Source organism: Sesamum indicum, linkage group LG6, assembly GCF_000512975.1.
Source record: "Sesamum indicum cultivar Zhongzhi No. 13 linkage group LG6, S_indicum_v1.0, whole genome shotgun sequence".
NCBI lineage: Eukaryota > Viridiplantae > Streptophyta > Magnoliopsida > Lamiales > Pedaliaceae > Sesamum > Sesamum indicum.
In genome coordinates, this window is record NC_026150.1 from 24376082 (window position 1) to 24396860 (window position 20779).

Sequence of the window (20779 nt, forward strand, 5' to 3'; positions counted from 1 at the left end):
AAGAGACGAGCTATGAGTCTTTTTACGCTACTTCATTGAGGTTCCAAACACTAGGCTTGAAGAAAGATAATACATCTCGACGTGTTTATATAGCATGGCCATGAAGCATGAAGCTAATACGTGACAGAACTTCACAGACAGTGACATAATTTGTTTGCTCTCTTTGTTTTCCTTTACCTTGACAAATTCTCAGTATTTCAAAGTTGTATTACATTCAATACATGCATCACTGGATTTTGGAGTTTACTAAATCACATGGTACACAGAGCCGTCCCCAGTATGAGATTAGCATTAGCACAGGTATTCCTACACTTTGACAAGGTCTCACCATACATGTATTTCTAGAGAAATATTTTGAACCTTAAAAACAAAAAAATAAAAATAAAAAAGGAAATAAATAGCTGTAGTTTTTTATTTGACTCGATTATAATAACCTACATTTCCATCCTTTTCTTCTTCTAGAATATCCAACCTCAGAGAGTATCATCTGATGCAAAACCAGGTTTACGAAGGATTTTACGATGAACTTAAGTAATAAAATACAGGTTTTGTCTGGCATACACGTTTTTATCGCTGTTCATCCACAAAAGAAATCACTTTTCTGTAATAAATGGCGAAAGATTTAATCATTCAGTGCTTTTCAGTTCATGGATTACGAATCTTCGAGTAAGGATATTCCAGCAAAATCAAACTGTCTAATCGAAGTGATTAATACTTGTGTGTTTGGATCTTAGGAACATATTTGAATGTGGCTGTCCGGTCGGAGAATGGCCTTATGCTCTTGTATTATGGATAACTAGTCGATTCATTTGAACACTCTTGTCCAACAGAATTACGACAGTGGTGAAGCATATACTGTGGTAGATGCAGCATCTTGATGAAGCACACACTTTTAATTAATCATAGGTTGATTTGTCTTGGGTAGGAAAGGTTTCTTTGATGGTAAATACTTGTGGTTGTTGCCAACCTCATCTCCTCCTAATAGTACTTAAAATTATTGAAGCAAGATGTGCACTATTTGGAGTCGTTTTCTATAACAGAACAAAAATGACGGCAAATATAAGTATGTTAGGGGGTTTATGAAACTCAATCCAAAGCACCACCACCAATAATATATATATCAAGCAAAGCTAGTCTACCCACTTTTTCTATATAAATTACAAAATACTCTCACATCAAAGCGTGATTTTGATATCTATAGTAATTTAATCTCTTCTCGAAAAATAGTATTAAATATATATCCTTTTTAATATATTTTTTGTATTTTTCTTATCCATGTGTCGGTCGGATCGAACATGAAGACGTAAGGGCAGCTGACTGACACGACGGTGGCTCCATACGGGATGAAGGTGGAGCTTGAGAACAACAACAAATCTGAATTAGGACAAGGAAGCAAGGGAGCAATAGCTACATAGGGCAAGGCAAGAGGAAGAGGAGGCAGAGGCAGGGATTAAGGCATATAGTCCACTCTTAGGATTCTGGTAAGAGGGCGCGCGTCGTTTTTTTGGGGAAACCCCCCTGTAACCCCCCGGCTGCACTTGGTGTATTCCGTTCGTGCTCCTCACTTGAGGATCACTCTCTGCTAGCCACCCACTGAAAGCCGTTCGGATGCCTCACTCCATTTAGCTCGGTAGTTAAATACGGATTCGGCCAGTCGGCCGGCGCCCGCTGCGCTCTGCCCGGACACCCCTACTGGTTATAGCAAGAAGACCGAAGGACAACTGCTAGCTATAGAGGAACTCAAGCAAGGTAGCTCATTAATACAACTAGCTACAATCGACTTAGCTGCCTTACTTATGCGTTCGCGCCTTCCAACTAGGAAGACGCTCTCTACCCGCTACCCTATTAGCTAACCGTTCGGTCCCCTTCGGGTCCCTCTCTCCTTTTCCGGCTCTCTCTGGGGGAGCTTCTCCTTCCCCTCTACTATGCCTGTTCCCCTAACGCTTTTTGGGCTAACGGGAAACAGGCTAGGGTCGGGAAAGCAGCAGCCCCCCTTGCTTATAGCCCACTCGTGCTTTCCCACTAGGAAATCACGCAACGAAATAATATAACAGAGTTAATAATGTATAATTATTATAAGAGACTTTTATATTGCATACAAATTTTTAATTTGGAAAGTGAATTTTAGTATATTAAATTTGTATTGTGTTTTTTAAATTCAATATTTTAATTTTAAATACTTTTTAGGTGTTTTTATATTTAAAATTAATATATTTCATAAATAAATCTAACTTCTTGTAATATATATGAACTCAATAAAAAATTTAAGTTAATCAAATATATTTAAATAAAACAATAATATAAATAAATTAATTTAAAATATATCTAAATGTGAAAAAATGGGCAAAATTGACATTACACACTTAAATAACCTTAAAAAAAGACCAAAAGATGAAGCCCACTCACAAAATAAGTGAGTGTCAGACACTCTCTATTTGAACTTTTTTGTTGTATTTTATAAAATACAAGAGTTTTTGGCCTATAAGATTAACACAAGGGGATTTCTTGTTATTTCACTAAAATATAGGGGGTGTTACACAATTAATAGTTATTGAATAAAAATTGAACAAAAAAAACTAGTCATTCTTTTGTACTGTTCTTTTACTTCATATATATGGAATAAGGTGAACATCATTATTGTATCTATTTCTTGCAGGAGTAGATGAAATACTTGAACAAAATATTTTAAATAAATAGAGACTCCAATAATGTTAACATCATTCCATATATATAAAGCAAAAAAACACAAAATGAAGATAAGTTTTTTCACTTATCAACGGCTACTTTTTATCCAATGATTATACTTTGAGAACAAATTTAATCACAGTTACCCTCTTGATTTTGGGATGGATTGGCTTAATTATATTTTAAAATTGGTTGATATGGATTGACTAAATAAAATTATATTTTATATGGGTTGGATATGGGCTGTTAATGAACTTAAAATAGTTCGTTAATGGGCCTAATATGGTCGGGTTCTTAAAGATTCAACCTATAAACTTAAAAAAAAAAGAACCCACAATCTTCCTTTTTCAATCGGGTGAACTCTCAACTCCCTTTCTCCACACACAAACTACAAGAAAACAGAAGATTACTGATAAAAAATCAATTGACAATCTTAATATTGTCATTAATTATATGTAGTGACAAGACTGTTTCTTTTGTTATAATAAGAAATTTCATGATTTTAATAATTGCTATTATTTTGTAAACAATATTATTAACATGAATTAATGAAAAATAAATGTCCACAAAATTGTCACTAAGTATAATTAGTGACTCATGTATAGTGATGATCTAGTGACAACAAATCATACTTGTCATTATTTTATGTTGTCAGTAAGTTTTTAATATAGATGTGTCACTAATTTTATTTAGTGACAACTTTATACATATTTTTTGTCATTGATAATTATATAGTGACAAGATTAGAATTATTGTTACTATATATATAATATTAACGGTATTTTATAAATTATCACTTGATAGTTTGTCACTAATATTATATTGAATAAATTAAATTTTGTCATCCGAACTATGATCGTTTTTATACTTTGGTGTCTAAAATTTTTTGTGTCGACTTACCATATCAACTTTATGAAATTTTGCACTTTCTCATTTGTAATTATTTTTCCACCAAATTTTTTGTCCAAAAAAGCCATTACATACAGTGTATATGTGATATATTTAAGGGTTATTGTGATGTGATATTTTTTTACATATGCACATGTAAATTTTTTCGCTCAAAAAAATAATCATACTTGATAAAGTGTAAATTTCACAAAGTTGAGATGGTAAGTTGACACAAAAAAAAATATAGATGCCAAGTGTGAAAACGGGCATAGTTCGGATGGCAAAATGTTGTTTACCCTATTATATTTTCTTGTAGTGACATACAAACACACACTCACAACTCTCTTTCTCTATATACTTTATATTTTGAATAAATTACAACGACTCTCCTGAAATTTAGCATAATTACGAATACATTCTTATTATTTTAAAAATTACCAATATCCTCCTGATTTTGATAGTCGTCTGACAATTATTCCATTCCATTAGTCTTTGTTAGGTGTTCATCTATTTTTTATGATAAACTAACTAAAAATGCTCTTTTGGACTAAGAATCATAATTTTATTTATTTTGAAAAAAAAATAATTTTTTTTTATGACCAAGTGAATAATCTTTATAATTTTTAAAATTTTTTCATCCACCCATTCAAATTTTTCACTAAATACAGTAAGGACATAGTTAACAATTTCATACCACCATTCATGGATTGTATAAATCTATCAAACATTGGGCGGATATTTGTAATTTTTCAAATAATAAAGAGACATTCGTAATTATAACAAATCTCAAGGGAGGTCGTTGTAATTTATCCTATATTTTAATGTGACTTTTTTTTATTTTATATTACATCTTATGATTCTGAAGGTGATGAAAATAAAATTCTCCTCTCAATAAGTATAGACAATTTCGTTGCTCGACTTAGTGTTTATTCAAAATGAACATTCAAAATTTTATAAATTATTTTGATAAACGTACTATTTTATTAGATATTTAGTATATCTTTTTATTTTATGATTTAACAAATAAATCTTAATGTATGTCATTAATCATAAATGGCATATGATACAAATTTAGTCGTATTGAATTACAAGTGGTAATTATATTTTTTTAATTAGTTCAAATATGATCCTTTCTTCTTTTTGTTGTGTAAAATTTTGAAATATTTGAATTCAAAATTAATAAAATAATTTATACTGATCCCCCAACCCATTTGCAACCCAATCCATTTTAGACCCACCCACTTGAATTCATTTTGAAACCTACCCATTTTAAACCCGACTCATTTAGATCCAATCCAAACTCAATTCAATTTACCCATTTGCCACCCTAATATTAAGAATTAACTTAGTTTTGGGTAATTAATTTGAATTAATTTAAATTGAAAGTTCATAATGTGGTCATACCCACCAAAGTTGCCCATGAAATCAATCATAGTCGTCCACGAATTAAGGCTGCAGTCCTTTTAAGACAGTGATGAGACATCAATTTCATAGACTTGTGACGTATTTTCTCACAACAAAATGCATCATGTTAAAAGCATGGATTACATACATACGTCAGCTCCAAAAACTATTTTTATACACTTTACATTTACACCGCTAAAAAAATTTCCCGTCTTATATCTCTTTTTATTATAATTTGAACGAAAAATATTAACATGAATCAAATTGTAATGAAAGAAAATTAGATGTACAAAGTGGATTTTTAAAGAAAATATAAGTATAATTTTAAAACTTCTTTGAGAAAATTGGAATTTTACTTTTCAAAAAAGAGTCTAAATGTAATTAACCTTTATATATATATATATGAAATTTTAATTGAAATGTATACATCAATAATATTTTTTAAAAATAAAATAAGAGAATATTAACCTCAACCGAGTAACACTATCGCCATATATCTATATTTGATTTAATACACTTAAACTTTCTCTGAAAATACAAAGTTATATTTTCTCCGAAAAGACTTTTGAACTTACACTTACACCCACTCCAAAAATTATTCATTTACTCCTAATCTCCTGCTATTAGGGTATGAAAAAATATTGATATCAACAAAAAAATTAACATATATTCAACTTTTTTTTTATTTAATATTCTTATGTATATTGTTGTACTTATAAAGAGATAACTATAATACACATATATGAAATGAGATTAATCATTATATTTTTTAGTTTAAATATAAAATTATTATTAAATAAAAATATAATTAAAAACTTATGAATTTTTTTTTGCTAGCATCAGTCCTTTTTCTTCCAAACCCAAATTAAAAAAAGGTCAGTTGTAAATAAGAATTTTGGGAGGAGTATAAGTGTAATTTTGAAACTCTTTTAGGCAAAATGTAATTTTATATTTTCATAGACACTCAATATTATGAAATAATATGACAATCCTATTGTTCAAAGAGAATTGGAAACGTAAGTTGAGATACTATTGCTGGAGTACTTGAGGGTTGCAGACCATCCAAAATCAAAAGCACGCTTTATACATTAATCTACCTCTTGCAAGCAGTACACGTGAAAGCTCTTCAAGTGAAGCTGTGAAAATCTATTATGTAAGAAAGGAATCCGAAAGCTTACCAAGCTCCACTATGTGAACATACTTTTGCAACTCTTTCATTCACCTATTCGCGTACCTGAACAGCGACTTCTCTACCGATCTTTACACGTTGAAGGTTCCAGGCTTGAAACTCCATTGTGCAAGTTTTCCTTGGTGTTTACAAAGCTCTTAAGGTTGTCATAGCGGAGGTGATGATGCCCGAGGCTTAACCTTGCCGGAATTTAAGTATTGGGAGACAAATAACACTCCCATCACGACTATGAGGCAGCCGACGAGGGTGCTGAAGAATAGGGCCCCAGGTTGCCTGGTCTGAACAAAACCATACACCCCATTAGAAGTCACGAGAATAAGATCTGTCAACCCGTCGTTTGAGAAATCATCGCACACCAACGCGTGTGTGGCAGGTGCAGGGAGATCAACTGTTGTTAATAAACTTCCTCCCGGGGATAGAACAACAGCTTCTTGATCTCCTGCTGCAAGAATTAGTTCTTGGCTGTCATGTTGGCGCAATGGGAATGCCATGAGCGTGGGGACGGTGGTAGATTCCGTCATGCCAGATGGAGATGGCAGGTTAGACCATGTAGCGCCTGTTAAGAGCTGCCAGTTCCAGATGGCATCGTGTCCATGCACGCCTGGAGAGTATGATGTCACCTGGAAAAATGTGCATCTTAGTCTGCCAGTTCTGAAAAAGTTGATATGAAATTACCATACAATGGAGAAGTTAAAATATATTATAATTTTCGGGATAAATGCATTTTTTGTCCTCAAATGTAGTCACTAATGCGATTTTAATCTTCAAACAATTTAAGGTTGCAATTTTAGTCCTCAAACTTTAACTTTCTTTTGGCACTTTTGGCACTTTAACTTGTCCATTAAACTTGGAAACTTTATTTAAAGTGAAAAAAATTGCTATTTTTCTCCCATTTTATGGGGTTTTTCAAATTATAATCCAATGCACCCATTTTTTCTATTTTTCTTCAAACTGCAAAAGAGAATAAACCAAAAATAAATTTTCCTATTATTGACACTTTTTTGTTAAGATTATTTAGAAAATTTGTTGCTCAAATTTATTTTTTTTGGTTTATTAACTTTTGAAATTTGAAGAAAAATAAAAAAATTGGATGCATTGGATTACAACTTGAAAAACACCACAAAATGAGAGGAAAATACACTTTAAATGAAATTTCTAAGTTTAACGTAAAAGTTAACAAAAGACCAAAAGTGCCAAAAAAATTAAAGTTTGGGACCCAAATTGCAGCCTTAAATTGTTTGAGAACCAAAATCGCATTAGAGACAATATCTAAGGACCAAAAAGGCATTTATCCCGTAATTCTCACTCCAAACATCTGCACTAACCGAAGAAAGCTTCGAGAACAAGCATTTCAGTATAAGGTTCATTATCATTTATGTGGAAAAGGAGAAAAACAAGACGTATACCTCCCCTCGGTTTGTTAGGAAGACGACGTCGCCATGACTTCCCTTACGATGCCTATGACCATCATTTCTTGGGATGAGAATGGGTGTGGCAACCTCCAACGAGCTGGCATCTGCGTGTCTGCTAAAGCTTCGGGAGAACTCTCCATGTTGGAATAAATTAAAAGGAGAGTGATGACATATTGAAGCATTAAAAAGCTGTTCCCGAACAGGCACGCCTGATGTTGCGACAGCCCAACAGGGACGCAGCACTTCCATTGATCCACTCACTACAGTCCGTTCGGCACCATTTGCTCCAACAGCCTTTAGAGGAAGACAAACATAACATTAATCAATAAAGAAAATCAGTTTTATTTGACTAATTTCACATTTCAATGCACTGCTAGCTCAAGTATCCGTTCTAATTCTTTTGCTGGTATCATGAAAAAGAATTGGTTAGGTCCCAAACTCAACTATAAGTAAACTCAAGCATATCGATATAGGCAAAATTCTACACCAACAAAGATGGTATGCATATGTAGTGTTTATGTTATGTCGTAAGTCCTAACGGGGCATACTACTTTTATACATACTACAACTACTTTTTCTTGGCAAAAGTCAAAACCTTGGTGGCCATAAAATGCTGGTCACCTTGTACCAAAAACAAAAAGCAATTCAGTTTTCTCTTCTGTATGTTTAAGGACGAGAACATTTCTCACTTCGTCAATACAAATGACGAGTTGAACTACAATGCTTAAGTGTACAAAACTTAGAGAATGAGACGCATGTGATCTATCAAACCACGGAACAGAGTGGTGAACATGGATTACTTCCAGTCATATTGCAATTAGACACCTAAAGCCGATCAACAAGATGCCCAAACCACCTGATCTGATATATAAATTCATAGTAGATTTTGGTCTTTGAACCAAAGGAGGGGCATCAAAATCTCACCAATAAACACCTATCAAACTGCCTAGATTGGGGTAAGAACTGCATACAATGTTGACAGTAATATGTGGCCAATATGAGTTAAGGCCAAAAAGTGTGCTGGGGAAAAAATAGGCTTTGTAAACATGCCAACCGTAACAGGAGAAAATTTCAACTCTTGTCAAAGTTGGACTTCCAATTTAGACAGGACAACTATTAAGTATGACTAAGTTATATAATTTATTCATAACCACTACAGTGTTTCACCTCCATATGCAAGAGTGGGTGTACAAGATACAATTGGAATATGAAGATAATTCTTCACAAAGGAACAAACATTTTACTGAGAGAAATTAAAAAGCTGCCGCTTTGGTAAAATGCACTGCTAATAAGAAATAAAAACTTACAAAAAAGAAACTTAAAAAGACAAAAAATTGGGCTAAATGCTACCTGTGGCTTTAATGAAATGCATTGGTAACAGGGAACAGAAAGAACTTATAAGACATACTTAATAAACAAAAAGCCTGGTGAAAGCTAACCTGTACATGATCTAAGACACCATCTCCATTAATATCAGCATGAAGGCCACCTTCTTGAAGATGTAGCTGGATGGATGATGTAAATAAAATTTCATGTCATGTGGTTTGTATTAAAACGTACACTAATAACAAAGCATGCAAACATACTTTAGCAAAATGATATGCATATTTCAGAGAATACGTTAATAGTCCTGATGAAATCCAGGGCGCAATGCTTTAAAGGAGCAATGATCATCACCTAGATATCAACACAATAACGACAATGCACCATTGACATGACTACTTAAGCTTCACAGCAAAAGGACTATTTATTATGTTGAACATGCTCTACTGATCCATCCAAATTAAAAAGCATTGAGAGAATGTCATATGCACAAAAAGTCTCATTTCAGTAGCGTCTCTACTAGTCTTTGGCTGCAGATGTCATTGAAACTTAGGAATAAAGCTATTTTAATCTGATTTTTACCTTACATAGGGTGCGTCCAGATGCCAAATGAACTGCTTCAATCCCTTCCTTTTCATGAGCAACGACAACATTAGGCACCCACCAGAGCTGAGTGTAATTTGTTATGGTAGGTACATAAGGTGTAGGCTGCACAATAATGTAAATGAAGTGATTGGTAAAGGCTGCAACAACTACCGGCTGAAAGCCATATAATACTCTAAAAATTATTAAATTCACTGAACAGGGTTGCATTATGTTACTTATATGACCCATGAAAGAAAATCATTTTTGTGGAAGCAATAGTTAATCAATTTTACATCTTCCTCAAATTTACTGAGGAAAAAAAAAACTGAGCAAAGAAGTTCTTCAATATCAGCAGCAACACTTTGTTCTCTTATAAAATTTTTCTTCATTAAGGGTACATGGTTTGAAAATTGGATATTAGCAGCTTCAATCATGCAATGGCGCAAAATATCAAATTAAAGAGCTTAACTTTTTCCCATGCTGGGATAGACATGTAGAATTTGGTCATTTGCAATCAAACGATCATTCAACATTGTCTGCATTTAAGTGAATAAATAGGGCAATATATTTTAAACCAACTAATAAGACAAACCTTGCAATCTCACCTTCTTTGTTTTTGCAGATTTAGCAATATTAACTGCCTTCTCAATCACGTTTGAGACTTTTTTGCTCATGTCCTTTCCAGGAGAATGTTTCTCTTCAGGCTTGTGATATGGATAGGTGGTGGACCTGCCAGATAATTTCTTCAGTGTTTTCCTCTTGTGGCGCCTGAAATGTGCCAGCTTCAACAATGTGTCTTCCCGGCGATCCTGATAAAAATATAATTCAAGCACATATCAGGTTCACAACTGGGCTTTACATCAGCCGTTTGATTCTGCGACATATATATATAACGCCATGCTTACCCAATGGTGTGGCATGACTCCTAGAATGGATTCTCTGAACTCCCTGCACTCAAACTGCCGTGGAAGACATTTAAACAAACTCATTGATAAATCACATTTGCAGAATTAAAAAATAAACATGCATCAACAATGACATAATTTCACATATGCAGGACCTACATTCATGACAAAAAGAAATGCGTAAAGAAGCTCTCAATTGGCAGACACAAAATAATGAAAGGGAAAAAGATCAGATTCACTTTTCAACTGATTTTAATAAAAAATCTAAATACAACAGTATATCTCATTGAACCATCGCACCAATTACCACACTGTAACAGCTTATTGAACAACAAAGGAGATTTTGTGGAGTGAAATTCTCCCAATGCTAGAAGGTTGAATCCTCTTCTAATCTTATACTTAAAAGTGACAGGCATCAGGACCCAAGAATCACCTGTTTCCAGCATCAAGTTGATGTATTTCAAACCCCACGTTTAATTACCTCAATCTCACCAACTAATATCCAACCAAAATTCGTTACAAACTTCTTAAAAAGGCAAAAAGTAGCATCCATCCTGCATCATCCAGTTAAGGAATCCTAAAACTTCATTTGTTTTAAGTCCCATAGGTATTCGTCAACTTGACCAAAAACAATGTCGGTCATCAAAATCACAATCTTTACTACGGTTTTCACGAAGAAAAGTGCATTAGTAAAACTTTCATGACGTCTTTCTGCCCCATCTTTCACAATCTTTTGTCAAGAGAAACCAAAGCCACAGATCAAATAAGACAAAAGATGATCACCAAAAAATATATTTCAATTAATCTTCAGCAATTTTGAAGAGTATCTCGTTTAGCAGTTAATCAATACCTCTCCTGGATGACGAGTGTTCAAGGCATGGACATCAAGCTTGTAATTGTGCTGTGGAATCAATTGTGATGCATCGGATGATTCAGCCTCAATCTTCTGCAAGGTTAAAGTCAAAACGAGCTTGGTGAAAGATATACACATCACGAACAAAGAGCTAGAAGAAGGAAACAAGTCATTTATGTATTAATCTAACATCATAAAAATTAGACATTATCAAAGTTACAAGTTGCAGAGCACATCTACATTTGAAAGAGAAAGACTTTCCTGACACCATTACATATGCATACACAATAGGGAAAGGGTAAGAATCTATGGTCATGAAACACAGAAAATACAGTGCGGGTTTGTCCTGTCCAAGTGAGGCAAGCCATTAGGAGAGAGTTTGAATAAAGAGGAATTTCCTAAAATAACAAGTTAGGCAAGCCATTAGGAGAGAGTTTGAATAAAGAACTTCTGAGTTCTGACTACTATATACTTCTTTTGATGAACACCTCACAGCCCAAATCAGTCTTAAATATAGTATATCTTGATATATCATATTAATGGCAGGGGTTTAAGAAATTTCCTACAATCAAAAGTTCTACTGAAATAAACAAAGGAGAATTCTTGTCTTTATTTTGGAATTGTGTCCTTGATTTAAGTCAGTAGTGATATTCACATTTTCTATAATTGAGTCCAAATATTCCTTAGTTCATACACTTCTTGTTGTGATCCACAATAAATCTGGTAGCACAGAGGAATTCTCATCTATGACAAAGATAAAAGAAACCTTTCATACTGTTTTGGTCTGTTAAAAAACAAAAATGAGAGAAGCAATCAAGCTAGAAGGCAGATAGTGACCTTTTCAAACTCAAGGCTTTCATCTCTCACTGACACTTAAAGCAATATATAAAAGTGGAAGTCACATTTCTAAATTTGGGAAGTGAAAAAGGATCCGTCAAGAAAATATAAAATAACCTCATTCTTTCTTGTCCACCGTAGTTCACCACTTCGACCAGCAAATGCATACAAAGCAAAGTGTCGTAAATCAGTTGTCCCTGCATTTTCAGAAGCCTGAAAAGGAAGACAATTAAAATAATGCATATCATGGAAAATGATAAGAATACCAGCCATGTAATATGCACATTCAAAACTTCAAGAGACGACAAATATTTGGAACATATGACCTCCTATACTTGTGATAAAGTCTTTACTTCTCATCCATTCAACTCAATAAGAGATGTTTATCCTTATTCAAAAAATTAGACAGGAGCACATTATATTTCATGTTTCTATCAGATGCTTATTTTGCATAACGAATAACATGGTGGTGCAAAATTATGTTGCTAGAAACATTATGTGGTTCCTGAATGTTTTTATCTGGATTATGCGTTGCAAAACATACCATACTCAGCAAAAAAGGAATAAACTAAAATCACAAAGTAAGATCAATACATATTTTAGTAAAGTCGAAGCAGGACAGTATAATTTCCCAGAAAGGCACAGACAGATCTTCGTTCAGGTTATAGATTATTTAGCATTATTAACCAATAAATGAGGTAGTAAGCATATCCTTCCTTTTCGTCTTAATAATTGAGGTAGTACTGTTATTATTGTTCTTTTTCTGTAGATGTTTCCTTTAAACTAGCTTGGCAATTTTATGATGATAGGTTCACTCAACCGAATAGAACTCTTAAGTAGCAACAGAGTTTCTTTTACAACTTGAAGCTCATCATAATTCCACAAGAATGCAGAAAAAGACCGAAAGGTGGACATAAAAGCAACTCTAAGGGGAAAGCTCCAGAAGAAAATAGGATAGATAACCTTAATAGACTAAAATTTGGATATACACCTGGAGTACTCTTACACATTAGCCAAAAAAAGATCAAAAGCACAAAAGAATTGGCATCAGAGAGATGAGAATCGTCCTTACATCCTTTTCGGTGGCACTTCTTCTGTGTTCCTCAGCAATCTTTTCCGCCATTTCAATCTCCTCAAAAGGATCTAAATGCATCTAAGGAAAAACACAAACTCATTATAATAGGGATCCTGAGTGGAAAAGACATTGGCCTAAAAACCCAGGTATTTGTTGTGAAACAGTAGCATGAACTAATTCAGGCAAGAAAAGGAGTAAATAAGAATTTTCCCAATAAAGACAAGAAACTATAGGTATGGACCACTACCAACTGAACTCCATTAGTTGAACAAGTAACAGAACCCAAGAACTGCAATACTATCAACAAAGCAACTAATTCAGATTCAGATCATTCAAAATAAGAAATAAATGACAATTGATAAAAGTACAAGCTCACTCCATCTTAAGTAACTCATCAATCTTTGCAAGAATCAAATAGGTAAAAAGGTAACTCTGTAGGTTCAGACTTGAAAATGCAAATTGCTTGTTTAACATTTACATTCCACATTGAAAATGAAGTTTCTCTCCTAACCTACAGGACTCTCCAGGATGGATAAAGCAATTTACACTATACATATAATTTGTCAATATCAATTAGCAACTTGGATTTGCATTGAGAACTTCATATCCTAAATCTTACAGCTCGGCAATCCACCAATTAATAGTTAGCATGCTTCAAGTAGCCATAAGATAAAGCAATACGAAGTGCAAGAAATTTGAAATATTATGAACCAAGAAGCAGGAGACAGTGTGGCGGTACAAATACTTATGTGGTATCTCTTCTTGGTAACAAACCGAAAAGGCATAAGGTGAACCCTTTTACCATATGTGCAAGCAAAAATGGATTGAGATCATTAACCAGATATACACCCAAATGTACTACGTACATTTTTAGTTGTCCACATATGTTAATGAAACTATCAAAACTCAATATGTTAAAGGCATCATAAAGGACAGCATCCTAAATCCTTGTTGGCGGTTGGCCAAAAGAATTTGACTGGAAGCCCTTAACTAGAAGCATAACTCAGTGTGTACAATGGAAAAGGATAAGCTACATACATGAGGCTGCATCTCCATGCGGCCACCAACAATCACCAAGCCGGCATCTCCATGCCTCAATGTGTAATTACTAATCGAGATAGCAATCTCCCTATGATGAGCATTATGGGGAAAATCCTTCTGTCAAACAGCAAAAGGAATTAGTAGATTAAAGAAGCTGGACCTGGCTTAAGAGCAGAAGCATACAAAAGGAGACTTATCTATTATCTAGTATACAGTTTAAAGTAAGTCTCATGCACCTGGAGATTTATATCCCACAGCTTCTTCAGGTTATGATCGAAGCACATAACGGACCAGCCTGATGTCACTACAACTAACACCTGCTTTCGTGGTTCCCTTTTATCGTAATTCTTGTCAACAACTCCAGTAGCCATTGCCACAGCACGCCTTCCTGTGGCGATGCGGAGTTTGTCAGGCAAAAGAGAAACTTCTGCTAGGACACGCGCTTCACTAAACCCTTCATCCACGCGTCTCAGATGAGGTTCCAAAACCTAATAATATAATCAGCATGGTTCCCAAAAAGGAAGATTATTAGCTCCATAGCTCAAGGTGCAAATAGAACCATAAGAAAATCAACAAGGATTGCAGTAGTATCAAACATTTCTTTCTTTTGACATTACTATAGCATGACTTGCGACAGTCTACAAAGAAATTTGAGCATAGCATCACTATGGCTAGCTGTTACAATAGCGAGCTCTAGCAAAAATTGCATTTACAAGCTAACTTAGGAGCTGTCAAGGGCATTGTATTGATTATTAGAATTATAATGATTTTAGAGAACTCTACAGAAAGAAAAGCACAAGTCCAGAATACCTGGATTTTCGCATCGTGGGTAGCCACAAGAACCTCCTTTTTCCCATCGCCGTTCAAATCCGCGACAATTGGCGGCGGGAGACGATCAGCCTCGTACTTTATTGGATACTCATCGGAAAGATGAACCCAGGCCTCTTTGAACGAAAAATCACCCTCGTGCTACATTTCATTAATTAACAGTCAATCACACACCATATATACAGGAAACAAAGGGCAATAATCAACGAAAAAAATTAGAGCAAAAAAAGTAAAAATCTGCTGTCAGGGTTTACGCAAGGTTTTGCATTTGCTCGTATACCTGAAGAGAGAAGAAAATGGCGAAAGCAGATAGCATCAGAATTGCTAAATCTCGCTTCCTCATCTTCACTCCCTGATTTTTCCAGCTTTTCTTCTGCTATTCACTGATTACAAGCAAACAATTCTGCAAATACTGAAATCTGATGGACGAAATTGCAGAGTCCAGAAGCTTTCCGTAGTCCTTCTCGGCTTCCTTCTGCTCCCAGTCCAGAGAGAGAGAGCGGAAAAGCAAAAGAGGTGCAACGCTTTATACGGGTTCAAGCTTCACCCGATCCGGATGCCCATTTACAGACTTCAAGTTTTAGACCGACCCGACACGCTACAATCCTCAATTTTGCGGATTGCGCCTTCAACTGTTTGTAAATTGCTTAACAATGTGGTCAAAATCTACCGATGAAGTCATTTAATACAGGATAAATTACAATAGAGGTTTATCATAATTAAAAATAATAATTTATTATTTAAAATATTATAAATATTTTTTAAAATTAATGGACGTCTAGTAAATATTTTTATAATGGATTGTCATGAGTAATATTTGTTAGACGATTTTTAATTTTAAAAAGATATTTGTAATTTTCCAAATAACGAGAAAGTATTTATAATTATAAAAAAATCTTAGAAAAATTCAATTATAATTTACTCAATGATAAAGATAAACATAATAATTGTAACATTTTATTCAAGAAAATATCAATATAAATATAAGTACACTCAATAATTTTTATTTTATTTTTTCCAGAAAACCAATTTCACTATTTTTTTTTATTTGACATGATTAGTGATTATCCTTGTGTTTTTTTTTTTTTTGTATATATTACTTTAAACTTTCAGATTTTTATTTCTTTTTTCGGTCCATCTAATTTTTTAAAAAAAATATCTCCACTAGTATAGTTTGTTCTCCTTCAAGGACAACCAATTGTTCTCCAGAAATGGCAACCAGGGATGGCCATGAGGAAACTAAAACATACACAAGCGCCCGTTTGGATCAAGCTTAGGCACCTTCCGATGGAATTTTGGACAACAGATGGATTGAGTACTGTCGCGAGTGGAGTAGGAAAACCACTTTATCCGGATGCGATAACCAGAGCATGCACGAGATTGGACTTCGCTCGAGTATGCGTGATGGTGGACGTCTCACAGAATTTACCAAATCATGTCATCATCATGACTCCAGATGAAGATGGCGGGGAGACACCATGCAAAGTGGACGTCGAATATTGGACAACAGATGGATTGAGTACTGTCGCGAGTGGAGTAGGAAAACCACTTTATCCGGATGCGATAACTAGAGCATGCACGAGATTGGACTTCGCTCGAGTATGCGTGATGGTGGACGTCTCACAGAATTTACCAAATCATGTCATCATCATGACTCCAGATGAAGATGGCGGGGAGACACCATGCAAAGTGGACGTCGAATACGAATGGCTCCCAAAAAAATGCTTGGATTGTATGACAATGGGGCACTCGACTAAGGAATGTCCACTCACTAAACCCAAGAAAACAACAAAACCACCGGTGGCTGTGTATGTACCAAAACCTTCCACCGCCCGGGCCACAACCGAACACATTAGGGTACGGAAGCCGCGTCAGGACTGTGAGGTGGTTAATGGTATGAAGAATGGTGATAACCCTACTGGAAGTAATACTAATAGCCAGGATAATCGGGGTAAGGAAGTGGTCATTTATAATGCGTTTGAAGCTCTACATCTTATTGACGATACAGATGAGCAATCTGGGGGTCCTAATACAAGCAACCCCATTGGACATGACCCATGCTGAATATTGCCGTCTGGAATGTACGTGGGCTGAATAAACGAGACCATCAGCTCGCTTTAAAGGACCTCGTCTCGGAATACAGGTTACACTTCTTGGGCATCCTTGAAACTCGCGTTCGTATTACTAATGTGATGCATATTCAATCTTCTCTACTACCTCAATGGAAATGGTTTGTTGACTATGCAAATGTGGGAAACCGTATTTGGCTTGCATGGGATGATAATGCTATTGATGTCCATATTCTTGATTTGGGCGAACAATTCATACATTGTCGAGTCACGAATAGGGCTGACAATGAAATTGCTATCATTACTGTTGTTTATGGTGCTTCTGAAGTGAGTGGTCGACGTGCCTTATGGAATTCTCTACAAACCCTTGCCACACAGTGCACGGACGTTCCATGGCTGGTGGGAGGAGATTTCAATGCAGTCCGCAAGATTAATGAGGTGTGTGGCAACTCGGGAGATATAAGGATTGCTATGGAAGATTTCAACAATAGTATTCAGGAAGCTGGATTGTTGCCAATGCCTATGCAAGGTGAATGGTATACTTGGCACAATTGCAGCACGTCTACGAGGAGCCTATGGAAACGATTGGATAGGATACTCATCAATGATCGCTGGCTAGCACGGTTTCCTACTTCATCATATCATAGTCTTACACCCCGTACTTCGGACCACTCGCCGTTGGTCTTAGTTGGAGACTCACAGCATCATAACAATCGAGGTATGTTTCGGTTTGATAATTACCTAACCCTATCGCCTGATTTCATCCCCAGTGTCCAGAATATTTGGCAACATGAGGTGATTGGCGTGCCTATGTATGCGGTGACACGTAAACTTAAGGCCCTGAAACCGGTCTTCAGACAACAAAGGAGGAACAAAGGGGATTTGTCACATAACGTCCAATTGGCGAAGGGATTTCTCGAGGAGTTGCAGATCAATGATGAAAATGGAAGCACTCATGCAGAACCGGAGGAGGTTATACATGAGTTTGTATCCTATTATCAAAACCTCTTAGGAGGTAACAGACGGCAAACATTGGTGGATATTACCTATCTCAGACCTTGGGCGAGGCATATTATTACCAATGAGGAGGCACGCCAGTTATGTTTACCTTTTACATCGGAAGATGTGAAGAATGCCGTGTTCGATATTTCTGAGGACAAGGCTCCGGGCCCTGATGGATACTCATCTGGATTCTTTAAAGCAGCCTGGCCAGTGGTGGGGACTGAGGTTACAAGGGCGGTACTGAATTTCTTCACCACGGGGAAACTTCTTAAGCAAGTTAACTCTACATTATTGGCTTTAATCCCAAAGGTACATAATCCTATGACTGTTGGTGATTTTAGACCTATATCATGCTGCAATGTTTTATATAAGATCATTGCTAAATTACTTGTCCAACGATTGAGTGTGGTGCTGGACAAGTTAATCAATCCGAGTCAGGCAGCGTTTATCCCGGGACGAAGCATTGGAGACAACATTCTGCTTGCTCAGGAACTGTTCACAGGATATAATCAGACGCGACTTCCCCCTAGATGCGCACTTAAAGTGGACATTAGAAAGGCCTATGACACGGTTGAATGGGACTTCCTTGTGGCGACCTTGCAACTATTTGGGTTTCCACCAACCTTCACAAGGTGGATAGAGGAATGCATCTCGACGACCTCTTTTTCGGTTGGACTTAATGGAAATCCTCATGGGTTCTTTGATGGAACGAGAGGACTTCGTCAGGGAGATCCCTTATCCCCATTCCTGTTTGTGCTTGTTATGGAAGTTCTGCATATTGGTTATCTTCCATTAATTGAGCAGGATATGCAATTCACATATCACTGGAAGTGTGAGCTAGCAAGAGTATTCCAACTGGGATTTGCGGATGATCTCCTGCTGTTTTGTAGAGCTGATTTGGACTCGGTCAGAGTCCTTAAGGTGGGACTGGACCGATTTGCTGAATGGTCTGGCCTTCGGTTGAATATTCAAAAAAGCCACATTATTATATCCCGGTCTGCACACGAAAGGAAAGGTCAGTTGCTTATCGCTCTTGGGATTTCAGGAGGGACATCTCCCGATGAGGTACTTAGGCCTTCCTTTAATCTCATCTAGATTGACTATATCAGACTGTCAGCCACTTCTGTCCAAAATTGATGCACGTATTGCGGGATGGGAGGGTATGTCGCTATCATATGCTGGGCGGGTACAAATCATTAAATCTGTACTTTCAGCATTGAGCATTTATTGGGCTTCTGCATTCATACTACCGAAGGCGATCATTAAGGAAGTTGAGAAACGCCTTCGAAGGTTCCTTTGGAAAGGCACCTCAATGACGGGTTATGCCAAAGTTGCGTGGGAGGATGTTTGGAAACCGATTGGGCAAGGAGGCCTTGGAATTAAAGATATTGATGCGATGAACCGAGCACTAATGACTAAGAAGTTGTGTGATGTCATTAGATGTGACCGAACGTCTATCTTGGTTGAGTGGCTACAGCTCGGACGACTACACAATAATTCCATTTGGACTGTTGACGAGAAGAGTGGATCGTGGGGTTGGAGAAAGCACTTCGTCTACACAGCCTTATCAAACCAATGGTGGAGTGTTATATTGGAGATGGGAGGAACATCTTTCTGTGGAAGGATCCATGGCATCACCTGGGCCCCCTGATTTCTCGATTTCCACGAGGACCGAGTTTACTTGGGCTTGATGAATCTACCAAACTCAATACGGTTATTGAAGAGGGCCAATGGCATTGGCCCCTCATAACGGATTTGGAATGCCTTCAGATTATTTATACACTACCCGAGATCCATGGTGGAGAAGATAGAATCATTTGGCGTTTCCCGGATGGCCGACCCACAGCCCAAGCCCTATACAGACTTATCTGCCCGCCCGGACCAAAAGTAGGCTGGACGTCACTACTTTCGGGTTCACTAAAGATCCCACGACATTGTTTTATCCTATGGATGGCTTTTCAGGAAAAACTACCAACGACAGACAAACCCTGGCTCACACACATTGGAGGGTGTATTCTTTGTGATGAAGAAACAACCGAGACACATAATCATTTATTCTTCCGATGCCGATATAGCAGAAGATGCCTTATAGCCATACGGGAAATAATTCGATTCGATTGGCCCAATCGCACATGGGCAATGGATGTGGAATGGGCAGTAAAAAAATGGAGAGGGAAGCATATCATCAATGCAGCATACCGAGCATTACTTGGATCATTGGTTTACCATTTGTGGCGAGAAAGAAACTCCAGACGATTCCAACAAAGTGAACACCCGCCTAATGTTTTGGCTTCTCATATTATTGATGATGTTAAGCAGAGGATTCTGAGCCTTAATCTTTCCGGTTCGATTAGTACATGGGCCCTTTATAGACTATGGCATATCCCTTGGCCTGTCGAGGGACTACCCAATTAATTGTTGTACTGTACCATATTTTTATTAATGAAATTTAGGACTACCCAATTAATTGTTGTACTGTACCATATTTTTATTAATGAAATTTACCATTACCGAAAAAAAAAATATTTAAAATTTGATTTGGGGCTCTATCCTATGATGATTTCAATTTAACGAAACTTAAATATTTGAAATGTATATATATATATATATAAACATATATATATATATATGTTAGACAACAAAATTATAGTAGCTTGAAAATTCTTATTATATGATTGAATGA

The 20779-nt window shown here is 36.1% G+C and overlaps 2 protein-coding genes across 2 annotated transcripts; one reads left to right on the forward strand and one right to left on the reverse strand.

Moving 5' to 3' along the window:
• Positions 5983-15531, reverse strand: LOC105165741. The gene is made up of 13 exons (XM_011084857.2): positions 15306-15531; positions 15008-15166; positions 14434-14685; positions 14195-14314; positions 13154-13234; positions 12199-12294; positions 11242-11337; positions 10392-10445; positions 10092-10295; positions 9484-9609; positions 9018-9083; positions 7573-7872; positions 5983-6786 (listed from the first exon to the last, which is right to left on the reverse strand). The coding sequence occupies exons 1-13, from the start codon at positions 15366-15368 to the stop codon at positions 6313-6315; spliced, it is 2091 nt and encodes a 696-aa protein (XP_011083159.1). The 5' UTR covers positions 15369-15531; the 3' UTR covers positions 5983-6312.
• Positions 17218-19747, forward strand: LOC105165859. Its single transcript, XM_011085021.1, has 3 exons — positions 17218-18405; positions 18535-19161; positions 19352-19747. Exons 1-3 carry the CDS (start codon positions 17218-17220, stop codon positions 19745-19747), a joined length of 2211 nt encoding a protein of 736 aa, XP_011083323.1.

What these genes read in the sequence shown, in the direction of transcription:
- LOC105165741 (XM_011084857.2), bottom strand. Translation starts at nt 15,368, where the DNA reads ATGAGGAAGCGAGATTTAGCAATTCTGATGCTATCTGCTTTCGCCATT. An exon ending in GTGTCTTAGATCATGTACAG is followed by an intron (nt 7,873 to 9,017) that starts GTTAGCTTTCAC and finishes CTTCCTCTAAAG; the next exon opens with GCTGTTGGAGCAAATGGTGC. An exon ending in TCCTAACAAACCGAGGGGAG is followed by an intron (nt 6,787 to 7,572) that starts GTATACGTCTTG and finishes ACATTTTTCCAG; the next exon opens with GTGACATCATACTCTCCAGG.
- LOC105165859 (XM_011085021.1), top strand. Translation starts at nt 17,218, where the DNA reads ATGCATATTCAATCTTCTCTACTACCTCAATGGAAATGGTTTGTTGAC. An exon ending in TATTGGCTTTAATCCCAAAG is followed by an intron (nt 18,406 to 18,534) that starts GTACATAATCCT and finishes AATCCGAGTCAG; the next exon opens with GCAGCGTTTATCCCGGGACG. An exon ending in GAGGGACATCTCCCGATGAG is followed by an intron (nt 19,162 to 19,351) that starts GTACTTAGGCCT and finishes ATACTACCGAAG; the next exon opens with GCGATCATTAAGGAAGTTGA.